Source organism: Acomys minous (genome assembly GCF_964271855.1).
Source record: "Acomys minous genome assembly, chromosome: 3".
Lineage (NCBI taxonomy): Eukaryota > Metazoa > Chordata > Mammalia > Rodentia > Muridae > Acomys > Acomys minous.
The window spans coordinates 82,289,833-82,304,950 of NC_140485.1; the positions used below are offsets into that span (position 1 = coordinate 82,289,833).

The 15,118-nt window shown below is 54.6% G+C and overlaps 1 protein-coding gene and 1 long non-coding RNA gene across 10 annotated transcripts; one reads left to right on the top strand and one right to left on the bottom strand.

The window, feature by feature from the left end:
* Positions 1–3,447: 3,447 nt before the first annotated feature.
* On the bottom strand, positions 3,448–14,690 carry FAM110A (family with sequence similarity 110 member A). Of its 9 annotated transcripts, XM_084775341.1 has the most exons (4): positions 14,481–14,608; positions 11,812–11,891; positions 10,748–10,910; positions 3,448–4,956 (listed from the first exon to the last, which is right to left on the bottom strand). In XM_084775341.1, exons 3-4 carry the CDS (start codon positions 10,753–10,755, stop codon positions 3,990–3,992), a joined length of 975 nt encoding a protein of 324 aa, XP_084631467.1. In that variant the 5' UTR covers positions 10,756–10,910; positions 11,812–11,891; positions 14,481–14,608; the 3' UTR covers positions 3,448–3,989. The 9 variants fall into 9 exon arrangements, with proteins under 9 accessions (XP_084631467.1, XP_084631466.1, XP_084631469.1 ...); XM_084775340.1 differs by lacking the exon at positions 11,812–11,891 and having other exon boundaries at positions 14,481–14,623; XM_084775343.1 differs by lacking the exon at positions 10,748–10,910.
* On the top strand, positions 7,406–10,724 carry LOC311593953. The gene is made up of 3 exons (XR_014777875.1): positions 7,406–7,553; positions 7,636–7,739; positions 9,918–10,724. It is a non-coding gene; the product is annotated as an uncharacterized lncRNA (long non-coding RNA).
* Positions 14,691–15,118: the final 428 nt, after the last annotated feature.

The following is a 15,118-nucleotide window of genomic DNA, read 5'->3' on the forward strand; positions in this document are numbered from 1 at the left end:
TGAGAAACCCTGTCTCAAAACAAAGTGGAGACTAACAGAGGCTACAGATATGGACCTCTGGCTTCACATCTGTATGTATGCAGACAAATGCACCTATATAAACACATGTGCATGCGCGCGCGCGCACGCACACACACACACACGTCACATCCCATCTCATCACATACAGTGATATTATACCTTGGAAGGAAGTGTGATGGTGTTCACACTTTACATTGAAAAGCTTTCTAAGTAGTGATGGCTTAATGGATAGATGGGTGGGCAGATGGAATGCAGGCAGAACCAATGCAGTGGAACATTAAAGTGCATTTGGAGGTGGTGGGTTAATGTTCATTGAATAATGTCTTCATATTTCAAGTTCTTCTAATCACAAGCTTGGGGAAATAGGCCACTGAGTGTGTTTTCTTGAAGTACATAATTTTGTTACATCTGGCTGGGGGCCTGGTGTATTGGTTCAGCAGTTTAGAGTCCTTGCTTTTGCAGAAGCTCTGGGTTGCATTCCCAGCATCCACAGTGCAACATACAACCACCCATAATTCCAGTTTCAGGGGGATCCAGGGCCCTCTGCATGACCTCCACAGTCACTGGAGACCTGTGTAGCGCACATACATACATCCAAATATACAAAATAAAATCTAAACACACACACACACACACACACACACACACACACACACACAAAAACTTAAAAAAAAAAAAAGTAGCCAGGGTGCTCTGCTCACACCTAGACAGACCACGCACCGTCTGTGTATGTGGGGACAGCTGTCACTATGCTCTAGCCTATGCACCCCCACTGTACTCCAACCCAGAGTTCAGAAGCCAATGGCCTAATTCCTCAGTGCTCTGTGCTTGCCTGCACCCAGGATGCCAGGCCAGATGGGGAGGCCTGCCCTGCCTCTCCTGGGAATGCCGTGCTAGCAGAAATAACTATTTCACCAGAGACAGCCTCCACACCTAGCTCATTCCACTCTTGGCCAAAGGGTAAACTGAGGCTGGTTTATGGGGCTTTTAGCTGGGGGCCCTTTAACCCTCCTGCACTGAAGTAGATCGCCAAACCGCTATTTCCCAAGCTCGCATGTGTAATGGTCGGCTAGTGAGGATACAGAAAAGCGCTCTCATCTCTGCCTATACAGAAAACAGGTCTCATCTCTGCCTGATTAGGCAGCTGCGGCCAGGCTGGCTGGGACACCCAGCCCCCAGCCCCCATCTCCCACCCACTACCCCCCACCCCCGCAGCCAGGGCAGCAGCTGCAGGGCCTCTGTAGGGCTGAACAACAGCAGCACTTGCGCTTAGGCTGTTTGCTGATTCTCTCACAACAGTGGAGACAGAACAATGGAGGAGCCAGTTCCCTAGATCCCAGGGCTCCCAGGAAAAGGGGCACCTCACAGCCTGCTGCTTTGGCGGACTCTTAGAGGCTGGGAACCTTCCCAAGACCAGGCAGCACCTGAGGGGGAAATCAAGACTGGTCCAGCCCCACTGCCTCTTGGGTAATGCCCTCCAGAGCCCTTCTCAGCTATGGAAAGGCATAGCTCTCTACATTTAGGGCTGAGGTCCCTGGGCATTCCTAATTTAAACTCTGCCAGATTACCTGCTCTCCCCACACATCAAGATGGTGACCATGTCTGATATGGGTACCCAGTAGGTGCTTAAGCATAAAACTGATGAGGAAGAGAGCTTGGGTACGGAAGGAGGAAGGAGCAGGAGGGTGATGCTGGCTGTGGACTGTCTGGAAGACCATGCCGTCTTGTAGTCCTGTCCTGTGATGGCCCACAAGTCACTATCACTCCGTGTCATGCTTCCTGCTCTAAGACCACACACCTGCCTCTCTAAACACCACCTTGAAAGAGGCATGACCAACAGTCCTTCTCCAGGACAGGGCCTCACCACTATTCCTGGAGTCAGCACCCTGCTGTGGTTGGTTTTTGGTTGGTTGGTTGGTTGGTTGATTGGATTTGGTTTTTCAAGGCATGGTTTCTCTGTGTTGCCTTGCCTGTCCTGGAACTCACTCTGCAAACCAGGCTGGCCTTGAACTCACAAACATCTTCCCGCCTCTGCCTCCTGTGTGCTGGGATTAAAGATGTGCACCACCACTGCCCAGGCAGAACTCTAATTTCTTCACATGCAAAGTGCAGCCAGCTCATCTACGCTCCTGGGTGGCGGAGGTTACTGAGGCTCACAGCCAGAGACAGACAGTGACCCAAGGCTAGCAGTGTGCTCTGATGGTCAGGGTGATCTTTAGCACCTTGAGAGCCATCACTATGTAAGGCTGGCCCAGATCTCTCCCCAAATCCAGTCCTTTTTCAGCCTGGGAACTATGAAAACCCACCAATGGCAGACGACTGTCTTCCTGTGCCTAACTCCATCTGCATCTCCACTGGGCAAAGTCCGTCCTCAGTTTCCCCTTCTTTCTCTAAACTGCCTGGGACTTTGGGGGTTGGTGGTAACCAGACAGCCGAGCCGACCCAGATGTTTGTCAACAAACAGCCCAGCAGAAATCTTTCTATGCTTAAAATAAAACTAGCATCAAACCTGTCACACACACACACACACACACACACACACACACATACACACCATGTTTCCTGTTTCTGAGAACTGGAGCCAAGGCATCTTGCAGGGAGGAAACACCCACAAGGAGGCCCCTCCCCCATGGGGGACAGTCAAGCCAGCCCCCTTTGTACACCCAGGGAGCCCTGCTGCTCCACCATATGGGGACACTAACCTGGGAGACTGGACAGCTGTGAGGGCACGGCATCCACGGTTAGTGCTCTGCAGGGCCCAGGCACTGGGATACAGATCAGGTCAAGACCTCCAGAATACAAGGCCCCAACCAAAGGAGACCTGTACCACCTAGTTCTCTCCGCTGAGGCACAAAAGACTGGCCTGTCCAGGTCACCATAGGTCACAGGCAAGGCCACCACTCTGGGCTGTTCCTCCCCAAGTCCTTATTCCTATAAGAACTCCCCTCCATCCCCTATTCTGTGGCCTGATGACCCAGAGTCAGAGTTTTCTGTTGCTGAGCTTCCTTCCCTTGGCAGCTCGGCCAGGCTAGGGGAGGCACCGTGCCCCTACCCACTCTTAGCCAGGCAGAGTAGCACATGCCTTTAATCCCAGCACTTGGGAGGCAGAGGAAGGTGGATCTTCATGAGTTCAAGGCCAGTCTGGTCTACAAAGCAAGTTCAGGACAGCTTCAAAGCTACACAGAGAAGCCCAACAAAACAACACAAAACAAAACAAAAACAAACAAACAAAAAACCAGTCTTGGCTCTGGTCCCACTCACTGGCTGGCCATCTCCTCACCTATGGAGGAGGTAAGGATGCTGGGTAAGTTTCGGGCGAGCCACTGACCCCTCGCACCAGATCTTGGGAGTCAACAATCATTACACTTGGAAGGCCCTATCCCAAGACTTCCCCTGTGAACAGACAAGAGTCTGAAGCCCCCGACCTTGAGAAACAAACATTTTGTGTTTATTAACCAAAGAGAAGTCAGAGCAGCAGGCTCCTCGCCAATTCTTCCTATAGTCTCCCGACCTAGGCCAACTGCCAAAGACCAGGAAGAGTGGTAGACAGGCCCCATCCTCTCAGCCTCCTCCCCAGGGTGAGTTCCCAGGAAGTCAGGGCCCATTGGGTAAGGGAGAGGAAGTCAACAAAGGAGGACAGAGAAGGAAGAAGGAAACAGATCTGGGGGGGGGGGGGGGAATAGACTTGGCAAAGCACTTGGTTCCTAACTCGGTGGAGGCTAAGTGGCCCAAATCCAGCCTCAGCAGAAGAACGAGGCAGAAGCACATTGGTGTCACAAACCTTGTTAGGGGGTAGGAGAGGCCAAGGGGCAACAGCAACCCTCTGCAGGTCAGTCCTTGCTTGCCAGAGGATGCTGGTTTAGGTGTAAGTCTGGGTCTGCAGGAAGGTAGCCAACGGATACAAGAAAGGACAAGATGTCAACTGCCTCTTCATGATGTCCTTCCGGGGAAGCGTGAGTCCAGGAAGCCTAGCCCTCAGTGGCAGGAGGGTCACGTGCCTGCCGCAACCCATACAGCCATTTGATCACACGGGCATTGCGCTCAATCACAGACACCCCATAGGGGACACGCTCCAGGGCCCGCTCCTCCACGGTTGCAGAGCTGCGGCGTGAGCAACCCCCTTCAGAGCTGCAAGGTCCAGCACTCGGCCCAGCTAGAGACACGATGTCCGAGCTGGCCCGTGCTAAGTGCGCCACCCCCAATCCTCGTGCTTCCTCTGGGTCCAGGCCGCAGAAGTTAAAAAAGCGCTCAAGATCCGCTGCTGCCCTGGAAAAGCGCTCGCTCAGGTCCGACTTGGAGCGTTGCAGACCAGGAGGCCGGCCGGGGCTGGAAGCGGCAGTGGTGGCAGGTGATGGACAGGGCCGAGCAGGTGAGGCAGGCAGGGGACGAACGTCCACTCGGCGCACTGCGACCGTACTAGGGGGCGGACGAGGAGGGGTGGCTGGTGGGACCTTGTGGGCAGACCCTTCTGGCCGTCCAGGTGTTCGGCTGGCCTCAGCTTGGGACACGGGACTATCACACAGGTTGATGAGGCTGCTAAGGATGTCCAGGTCGAGGTGGGGTCGGCGGCCAGGGCAGGGTAGGGCTCGGCGGCTGGGTGTGAGCACTGGGCCTCGTGGACCAGGGCTGAAGAGGGGCTGTCTGGCCAGCGGGGGCTGCACAGGCTCCTGGCGGGTGTTGGCCACACGCAGGCTCTTGACATACTTGGCCTTATCGGCTTCCAGGCGTTCGACAGCACTTGGCTTCCGGGCTCCCACGTTCGCTGGCCTTGGTAGCAGGTAGCCGGGGACTTTGGTTCGCAGGCGAAAAGGCAGGGCAGGAGCGGTGGGGGGTCCAGGGCTCAGTGTGTCCACCGGCATGGCCGTTACATACCCCGAGGGCAGAGGCGAGGAGACAGATACAGGGACAAAGTTGGCAGCTGGATGCCGGGCTCGGCTGCAAGCAAGAAAAGAAGACAGGCTGAGCACGTTCAGACAAAGGCTCGCCTGGCGCTTAAGACTGCACTAGTATAAGGTAAAGGGCACGCCCCTGCCTCGCAAAGAGCCAATCACCAAGTAGAATGTACTGCTGTGGCCCCACCCACACTCTTTCCTTCCACTAGTGTGGGCGGGGACCCACACTGCTGTGGGAGAGTGGAAAGAGGTTAGAAAATGCAGGTCCACTTTAAAGAGAGCAAAACAGGCTCAAAACCCAGCGTCCTCTCAACAGCCCCACTTAGGGATGCGGAAAGGAAATTGAAACTCAGGGAGGCAATGACTTGCTTAAGCCACCCCCTTCTTCCAAGGGAGAGGGTACTAGTGACCACCATCCACATCCCGCTTGAACTGCACAGAATAAGTGCAGTTCTTGCAACCAGCCCAGGCTGGAAGGAAGCTGTGCAGTGCCAACCACCTGCCTGGACATGCCAGGCCCACAAGGGGCACTAAAGCAGGAGGCTGCAAGGAAGGAGTAAAAAGTCTCCACCCCCACCCTATTGGAGTCCAGACCAGGTTGTTTCCAGGATATGGCTCCAAGGCCAAGCCCACAGAGATCCAGGCATGTGGACAGGCACAAGCATAAGCTCCAAGCTACACTGCTCTACGGAACTGTCTGGGTCACGGCCCCACCTGTGCTGTGCTGCTGACCAACCACCATGACAGTGCTCATGGGCTACAGGGCCCATGTCTGGGTGCTCAAGTGTCCCCATGGTTGTCCAAGAGTCAGATGTCAGATTACAGGCATCGAGCCAACCCACGGTTCCAAGGAAACAGGGTCAGAAAGCGTCACAGTTTTCCCCACTACTGAGGCCCCTCAGATACGCACAATGTAAAACCCATATGCCAAACCTTCTGGTCTGTAAAGAAGAGGGGAGAGGGGACCCCTAAAGGCATCTGCAGGTCAGGCCACTGGGCTCCCCAATCATGCTGAGCATGCTTCAAGTGCCCCGTGGCTGCACGTGGCGATGGCGACTACACCAGGCAGCATGGAGACGACGGAATGTGCCCAAACGCAGTAAAAGCCTCACCGAGACATCCAGAGATCTCAAGAAGAGGCTTCCCACTGTGTGCCAGACACTCAGAGCCACCTCCAACAGCCTGGAAGCCACTGGCATCATTTTGTAGCTAAGAAAACTGAGACTCTGAGAAGTGACTTCTTCCCTAGGTCCCAGAGGAAATTAAGAAGGCATCAAGCCTCGCCTGAGCACACTAGCGCCTATCACACCCCTTCTCCACATCACACACACACACACACACACACACACACTCACACACACACATACACACACTCATTATACTCAGGGGGCCATATAACTTACTGTGGATATGGCTCTTTCATTCTTTGCTGTCCCTTACTCCCTAACATATCGGGTCCACCAGGGCACAGGTTCCGGCTGCTTTGTTCACCGAGTCTCAGCTTCATGATGAGGCTCTCAGTACATGCTAGAGAGTCCACAAGTGTGTCCTGAACTGAACCGCCTATAGGAGTCAGCTGAGAACCAGCACACCAGTGACCCAGAGAGGCCCTGCCCACTGCGAGCAGGTGGGTTCAGGGTAAGGGAATACTGTCCCCAGGGTTGGCAATCCAGAGGGGCAGGCGTTCTCTCTAGGTTTGTAACTGTGAGCAAATCCCATCACCCGTTTTAAAAGACATGTAGTACTGGGCAAACATAGCATGTCTGCACCTGTATCTGTCCCCCCCCTAGACCCCCATGGAAACCTCAGCACAGTGGGGCGAGGGGTGGAGGAGTAGGGAGACTCCCAAGGCTCAATAGCCTGGTAGGCAGAAAAGGAAGGCTGGCACCACTCAAGTAGACTCGAGGTGACCTTGGGCAGGAAAGGCCTAGCCACCAGAGCCTATACAGAGCCCTGCCTATGGAGCAGCCAGACTCTGCCCCACCTCCCTAACCCCCACATCTGCTCTGCCACCCAAACCAGTCCAACCCGTTGGTGGTGGCTGAGGTAGTTTCCTCCCCGGCATCACCTGAGAAAAAGGAAGGAGGTCATAGGGGCAGAGCCAGGGCAGAAGATCCAGCCACCATCACTTTGCTTTTTTACCCACCATCTAAACTTCAATAGAGATGGGGCGGGGTCAGATGCCTGTTCCCAAGCTTAGCCTGGCAGCCACCAGGGTCCCCGTTCTCCCACCAGCTCCTGCCTTGCACCTGGCACAAGAGGCTGCTCTTAACAGACTCTGTTCCCTTATCTGTGAAACCCAGTTAAAAATAGACCTCCCTGTGCCTTCGGGTCACCACTGGAAAGATCAAACGAGTTCGCAGCACCTGAAAAATGGGCAGCGTTCCAGAAACCAGACTTGCCGTCAGACACTGAGGCTCCGACTATGGAGTGAGCTGATCGTGCCCTCCCACAGGGCGGATCTAAGCCCCCCCCTCCCCCGCAGGGACAAAGGAGACGTTAAGGGCTGGTCACAATGAGCCATCGGACCGCACCAACTCACGTCACAGGGGCCCCTCCAAAAGCTCGAGTCTGGGTCGCCAAGTGAGACTTAACATCTCCTCTGGGGTCTCTTCTCATGTCGGGCTTTCAAATGGTGCCGTAAGTGACCCTAAATGTACCAACCTTGAGCCTTTCTGGCCACTATTCCAGAGCCGTAGCCCGACTTCGTCCCTCCTTTCAGGCTCCCAAGGAGTGGATCAGGGCGCCGCCGAGAAAGCCCCCAGTTTGATTTCGTCCCGTTCTCAAAGAGAGGCAATTTTAGACACTCAGGCCGCAAGCCTTGAGGTGAGCGAAGGCTGTGTGACCCCCACGATCTGCTGTGTTTCTCTGAGCAAGAGTTGGCCCATGTCTCAATGCGGGGACTGAAGGCACAATCCCTGCTGCGTCCCTCACGCCCCCCCCCCCCAGTACCGCAACATACCTGGCTGTGCAAGCCGCCTCCTGCCAGCAGCCTGCACGCCTCCCGCCCACCTGGCTCAGGTACCCGGCGGCGTTTGCGCAATTTCCGGGGCCTGCCAGGTGAACCCGCCGGTCCGAAGTGTTCCAGGAGAGGGAAGAAGGGCCAGGCAGGGAACGCAACGGGTGACTGACAGCTAGGTGTGGGAACCTAGCCTGAACCGCGCCCCCAGTTCCTGCTCTTATCCGAACTGGTGACTGCAAGCCCGGCAGCACTTTGGGCGGAGTTGTGCGGGATTCTAGATGTTTGCTGCCAGGCACGGGAACGTGCTCGCTCGGGACATTCACTCTTTCGGTGGTTAAATGGGGCACAGGCAGACTTAGTGTGGTCTGGGTGGCCTTCCTATGAGGCAACTCCATTGTCCTCCAAGTTGACTGATGGAAACCCCAGACAGACCAGGCTGAGTCACTTACCCAAAGTTGGGGGTGGGGGCGGGGGCGGGGCCGGGGGTTCCAACCCGGGCAGGGTCCTTCCAACCACTCCTTAACTCCACCCTTTTCTGCTGTGTGCCAGCAGGTGGCTGGGCCACAGTCCTGGGAACTAAAAGAGTGGGACCTTGGAGGACAGCCCACTGTGAGCTCTCAAGGCTTGAGGAAGTTGCTGACTACAGCCCAAGTGGCACGCGACAGCCCATTTAACCATTGAACAGCAGGACCACCAGGAGGTGGACAATCGGAAACCCATATTTTACCTAAGAGACTACAACCCTGCTGGGGGTGGGGCGGGGGAGGGATCCCTGGAAGGGCCCTACCTCTCCCCTCTGCCAGTCCAAAGCTTTTGTCACTTGGCAGGGTATTGTGAGGTCCAGGGGAAGGAGATGACCACCAAGGCCTCAGACCCCAGCCCTGGCAAAGCACTCCTGTGTCCATCCAGGTGGAGGCTGGGGAGGAGGAGACAAGAAGTGGTTCCTATGCACTTGTCTCCCCTCTGGTGGAACAAGTTGCCCACCATGACCTGCCAGCTCGCTGCTGCCCAGAGTAACAAAGGGACAGGCTCGGAGCTGGCCTCAGGCACTAACAGTGGGAACTACAAAGTCCACCTGGTCGTTTCTGCATTTGTGTTTGGCAGCAGACACTGTCTGAAGCCTTTTATTGTGTTGCCATTAGTGGAGAATGGGCTATTGTTTTAAAGGTGGTCTTACAGTATAGTACAGGCCATTCTGGAACTCTCCATCCTCCTGCTTCAGCCACCCTTCTGGGATTACATGGGTGCAGCATGTTCAAATTCTATGTAAACTCATTTCATTCTCACACTTATCTATGAGGTAGCTACTGCTGTCGTGCACATTCTACAGATGAGAAAACTGAGGCATAGAGAAGTGATGCTGCCCGCCTGAGATCACACAGTCAGCACATGATAGGGCCAGGAAGGACTGGAACCCAGGCTTGGATATGGGAGGAGAGAAACAGGAGACACAATGGGCCTCCTGGGAAATTCCACAGGGCCCCACAGGCAACTTGCTTGAGCTCCATAAGGAGCTGCCACCCATGGAAAAGCATCCAGCAATGTTTGGGGCTGCAGCTACCTCAGCTCTAACATGAAGTAATAATGGATGGCAATGGCAGTATCTTCCTAGCAGATTACACTTCACTACTGCAGAGCTACACCGCTATAGGATCTCAGAGACAAAACCCTCGCTCCCATGCGGCCTTCAGGTCTTTCCCAGCTCTACCACCTCATCCTCAGTGTCATTCCTGGCCCAGCCACAAAGCCCTCCTGGCTAGTCCTTTATAAAGGTTTTTTTCCTGCCCCAGGGCCTTCATACCAGATATTCTCTGTCTGGAACCTCTTCCCTCACTGTCTTCAACCCTTATTTCAAGTGCCGTCACCTCTGAGAGCCCTCCTTGCCTACCCTGTGAGGCCCCCGGAGACGACCTTGGCCCCTTTGTTCCCCTCCAAGCGTCCTGGCTGGTCTTGCCATTCCCCATGTTCACTTATGTCTCACTCATCTCCTAGCTGCCTGTTGGACTGAGCCCCACCACTCTGCCACATTTTTTTACTCCCAGGAACAAACGAGAGAAAACATCGCTGATCAAGAGACCGAAGGAAGCACAAGCCAGCATCAAGGCGTATGCATCAAACACACGGAGCTCTCTGCCCGGACTCCAGTGTCCAAAGGAAGGAAAGAGGGGGAGGGAGGGAGCTAAGGAGTGGGGAGGGAGGGAGGGACACAGCAGGGAAAGGAACACAGAATCCCCGTTCGCCCAGCACACCTCCCTCGGAAGAGCATTTGACAAGGTCTTGGTGATCAGCCGATTCACTGGTCATTTCCCCCTTGTAATTAATAATTAGCTAGTGGGGTGGGGACCTCCGGGCTCCCGGAGTGCCAAGTCTCCCCTCCACTACCACACTACTCTGCCCTTTCCACGAGCAGTCCTCTGCCAGCCTCCCATCGCCCTCTTGTAGCCTGGATACTTCCAGCCATGGCCTGTTCTTCCTCCAAAGAGGCAGAGTCAGAATCATCAGGGCTCTGGCCCACCCGACCCAAACCTCTGCTGCAGGGAACTTCTGTTAGGATTCTGCTTCAGTTTGCCTACCTGTGATGTCATCACTTACCTGCTATGGGGGGGTGGGGGGGGCATGACCCTGCCCAGGGCCATATAAAAGGACAGACCTCCACATGGCGCGCGTGTTCTCTCTCTCTCTCTCTCTCTCTCTCTCTCTCTCTCTCTCTCTCCCTCCCTCCCTCCCTCCCTCCTCTTATCCCTCTCCACTCTCTTGTTCTTCCTCTGTCTCTGTCTCTCTCTTCCTTGAGGTGCCCCTCCCCCTTTCTTTCTCTCCCCATACTCACTTAATAAACCTCATATAATATATCTGTTGCCTGGCGTCTTATTACCTTATCATCTTATTTTCTTTTTATTAATCATAACAACTTCTTCACGCCTCAGTTTCCCCCACTCTAAAACAGGCCCGAGCTTGGCATGACAACTGCCATCAAGGTGAGAGGTGTGAAGACTGATGGACGAGCAGATCCTCGGGGGAAGGCCTCCGCCAGCAGGCTGCAGGGACAAGAGCAGCAGGGTGGTGACAGCTGAAAGTGCCGGACACTTGAAACAGCACTTCCACAAAGAAAACAAAGCCAGGCGTGCTGGCACATACCTTAATCCCAGCACTGAGGAGGCTGAGGCAGGGGGATCATGATTTTGAAGGCAGCCTGGGACACACACACACACACACACACACACACACACACACACACACACAAATCTAAAGAGCCAGTAAATGTAAGGAAGTGGGCTCTACATCACTGGACCATTAAAGAAATACAAACCAAAACCAAAGAAACGCAGCATCACACTCATTAGCACAGATCCCATCCGGAACACACACTATTAAGACAGTAAGTGTTGGTGAGGAGGTACAGTTTTAGAACCCTGGGCAGTAGTGATGAACGTGAAGAATCACAACATGGCAGTTCCTTGCAGATTAAGCAGTGAGTGACACGACCAGAGCAATGCCTGGGAATCACACTTCTAAACACTCATCTCAAAGAACCCAGAGAGCGCATGCCAGTGGACACCCTTCCCCTGGACCCCTAGCAGCATTAGTCACCACAGTCCAAGTGCCCACCAGCGAATGAATGGGTAAAGAAACATAAGGCACATGCCCAACAGATTATTCAGCCCTCAACAGGGAATGCTGACACACTACAACATGACGGAACCTGAAGACGCCAGGCTGAGTGCAGTAAGCTGAACCCAGTGAGAGAGACTGTTTCTGCATATATAGAGTCAAAACACTAGAAACAGGTGAGAGGGACAGTTGCCCAGAACGGAGGGGGGTGGGGGTGGGGGGGGAGTCTGAGGGCAGGAAATGACTGTTTACTGGGTATGGAGTTTCTGTATACTTCAAAGTGATGACGTTGGTGCCAGAGAGATGGCTTGGAGTCAAAGTGCTTACCGTACAAGCCTAGTGGTCTGAATTCAATCCCTCGGCCCCACAGTGGAAGGCAGAACTCCTATCCTCTGACTTCCACGTGCCTGTTGTAGCAAACGGAAGAGTAACCCCTCACTTCATAGAGATAAGGGGAAATCGCAGCTCTTACTGGAAAAGAACTGAGCATGTGGCAAGCGCTCTAAGCTCAAGCAGCTGTGTACCCGCTCCCTTTGTGTCCTTTCTTCAGGAGAAGGTGGGCTCTCTAGGGCTGATCAGGGTGTGACATTCCCCCTCCCCCATCCACCACCCCCCCCCACCTGCTTCTCTGTCCTTTCAAAAGAAACCTGGCTCGGGCTTAGGAGACAGAGAGGCCTTTGGATGGCTGCGGAAGAGGATGAGGAAGGCTCCAGGCAGAGGCAAAGGGCCAGCCCAGCTGTCCAGGTCAGACACGCAACTGGGCATTCTCCCGGGCAGGCCAGCTTCCAAGCTATTTCTGGAGTTTTCACCAGGATCAGGCCCTGGCCTGCCCAGGAGTCAGCCTTGCTCACAGTAGCTTTGCTCAGAGAGAGTTATGAGTGGGTCACCATGGGAGGGGCGTGGGTGTGGGTACCCAGGGCAGAAACCCGCCCCTCAATTATGCTCCTCACTATTTCAAACTCTGGGGACTCAATTTGCACTGCACCCTGACAAAATAGAAACAACATCAGATTTGCAGTAGGAGACAGAGAGACAGAGACAGAGACAGAGACAGAGACAGAGACAGAGAGAGACACAGGGGTCGGGGAGAGAGAATATACTAAGCAAGGCCTTAGGGAAGGGCCTGACACACAGGGTGGAAGGTGAACCTTGAATTAAATCTGTGGCCACGCCCACTTCCTGTCCTACAGTACCTTCTGCCTAGGCCTGAGCTCACATGCAGTGTTTTACCTCAGCTCAGAATGTGAAGAAACCTGCCCAAAGTCACACAGCCAGTGACAAATCACAGGTAGGGCAGCGACCTCGTAACTTCCTGTAGATGTAATCACTATGTCTGTGGCTTCTCAATTAGCTGACCCACAGTCAAGGCTTGGGACAGCAAAGCACCCCATGCTAAGTGTGTCATTTCCACCCAGCCCCTTTGCTCAGGAGTTCCTGATTTCCCATCAGCCCCTACTGATGGCCTCTCTGTGTCTGTCCAGTTCCCGCTTGATACAAGCCACCGCAGCATCACAGCACCTGTCATTTTGCCCAGAGTAACTAGGTGGGGGAGTGTGTGTGTGTGTGTGTGTGTGTGTGTGTGTGTGTGTGTGTGTACTTGTAACTGATGCCTGAGCTTGCCAGCGTCCGCCTGAGCTGACAGCACCCGATCCCACTCCACCCCCAGTGCAATACACAGCAAATGGCCAACAGATGTTTGCTCTGATCATCTTCACTCTGGAAGTTTCGGGCACCCTGACATTTTGTGCCCATGTTAAGCCTCTCACTGGCCTGACACATTCCAACGGGGAAGATAATAAACTGCCTAATAAGAAACCTAGTGCACAGTACGGAACAGGCGCCACTGAGAAGAGCAAGGCGCTCAGGGAGAGACCGGGCTGCTGGGAGCTAGACAATGCAGAAGGAACAACTGAGGCAGCAGGTGTAGTGCAGTTGGGAGAATGCTTTTCCGGCCTGAAAATGGCATGAGACCGCTGTGGCAGTGGCACATGCTTGTCATCAGAGGAGGCAGATTTAGGAGGATGAGGAAGTCAAGACCGGCCCGGTATACATAGTAAGGTTGAGGCTAGCGTGGGTCACGTGAGAGCTGAGAGTGAAGGGCACGACACCAGGGCAGACAGACAGACAGACAGACAGACGGATTCCCCAGAGCCAGAATCAGGTTCAGAGGATGAGCAGTTCCCTTCAGAAGAGATCCTCCATCAAATCCAAAATTCCCTGTGTCAAGGACTGACGACTCCTGCGTAGTTAAGTCTGTGACTTCAGCAACAGACTCAACTTCTCAGAACCTCAGTTTCCCCACCTACAGAAGGAGACCAACAACTGCAATTTGAGGAGGAGTAGATAAGAGTCCAGTCTAAATTAGATGCTCCACTTGGGAGGGCCTTGACCCCGCACCAAACTCTAATGTCCTGTGACTAGCAAAGCTGGCTTAGAGGTTGACCCAGCCATACGAAACACACACACACACACACACACACACACACACACACACACACACACACACACACACACACACACACCCGCTTGCATACCATACACAGAAGCAGGCTCCCAAGAGGCCAACAAGAGTTGCAATGCCTCCCGATCTGCTCTGCTCTCTGGAACCTAACCTGCCCCCAGGGAGGCCTTCTGAGTAGGCAGCACCGGGATTCAGGACCCTTTAGACAGGCAAGTTGCCAATGGGGAAGGAAAAGTCACGAAGGGGAACTCCAACGCCGGGTGGGGCAGGGGTAGCCTAGCCCTGGGATCCCCAGAGCCAGGGCCTCCTAATAAGCCTCTGAGAGACCCAGAGGGGCCTCCTGAACCTCTCGTAATCTGCCTGGAGTGGGAGCTGCAAGGGGGGAAAGGGGAACAGCCTGGGTCGTCTGCTGGCCCCCAGGCTGGACACTAGACAGGAACCCTCTGTCATCGGCCCCCTGTGCTGAGACACTTGCCTAGGTTGGTGCGTCGACACTGTCCCGGGACCCTTTGCCTCCTCTTAGCCCCGAGCTCACCTGCAGGGCCCGGAGGAACCCCGCTCCGAGGCTGACAGCTGGAGTACGTGGTTCCCGCGGCCCCGGGGCGGCCGCCCTGTGGAGACTCTTCCAAGCTGGAGGCCCCGGCTGTCCCACGATCCCGCCGGGAGAAGATCCCCAGGGCTCAGAGGAAAGGGAAATGAGTACGCCGTCCCCGCCGCCGCAATGGTTCGCCCCGGACTTCCTGATTGGCCCGCCGCTTCCGTTCGAACAGCGCGCCACCCCGGTTGCCAGGCAACCTTATGAGCTGCAGAAGCTGGGGCCCCAAGGTTGCTGCCTGGAGCCCAGCTGGCCTCTCAGCCTTCCGGCTGCTCCCGGCCCTATGCCTACTGCGTTCCCTTAATTCCCCTTCTCTTCCAACTGGGATTTCCTCGGTCCCCAGCTGCTAGAGTTACTAGTCCCAAATTTGTTTAGTTTTGCACAGGCCCTAGTCCCAACATTTTCGGTTTTTGAAACATGACCTTGACATACAGCTAGCCCAGGCTGGCCCTAGCCTCTCTAGTACTAGGATTACTGGCATACACCACACCTGGCTCTCTTTTCACTTTTTCCTTTTGAGACTGCATCTCATTAAGTTGCTCGGGCTGATCTAAAATTCACTGCTGTGGTCCAAGTAG

What these genes read in the sequence shown, in the direction of transcription:
- FAM110A (XM_084775338.1), bottom strand. Translation starts at nt 8,270, where the DNA reads ATGGAGTTGCCTCATAGGAAGGCCACCCAGACCACACTAAGTCTGCCT. An exon ending in GAGGCGGCTTGCACAGCCAG is followed by an intron (nt 4,957 to 7,875) that starts GTATGTTGCGGT and finishes TCTTGCTTGCAG; the next exon opens with CCGAGCCCGGCATCCAGCTG.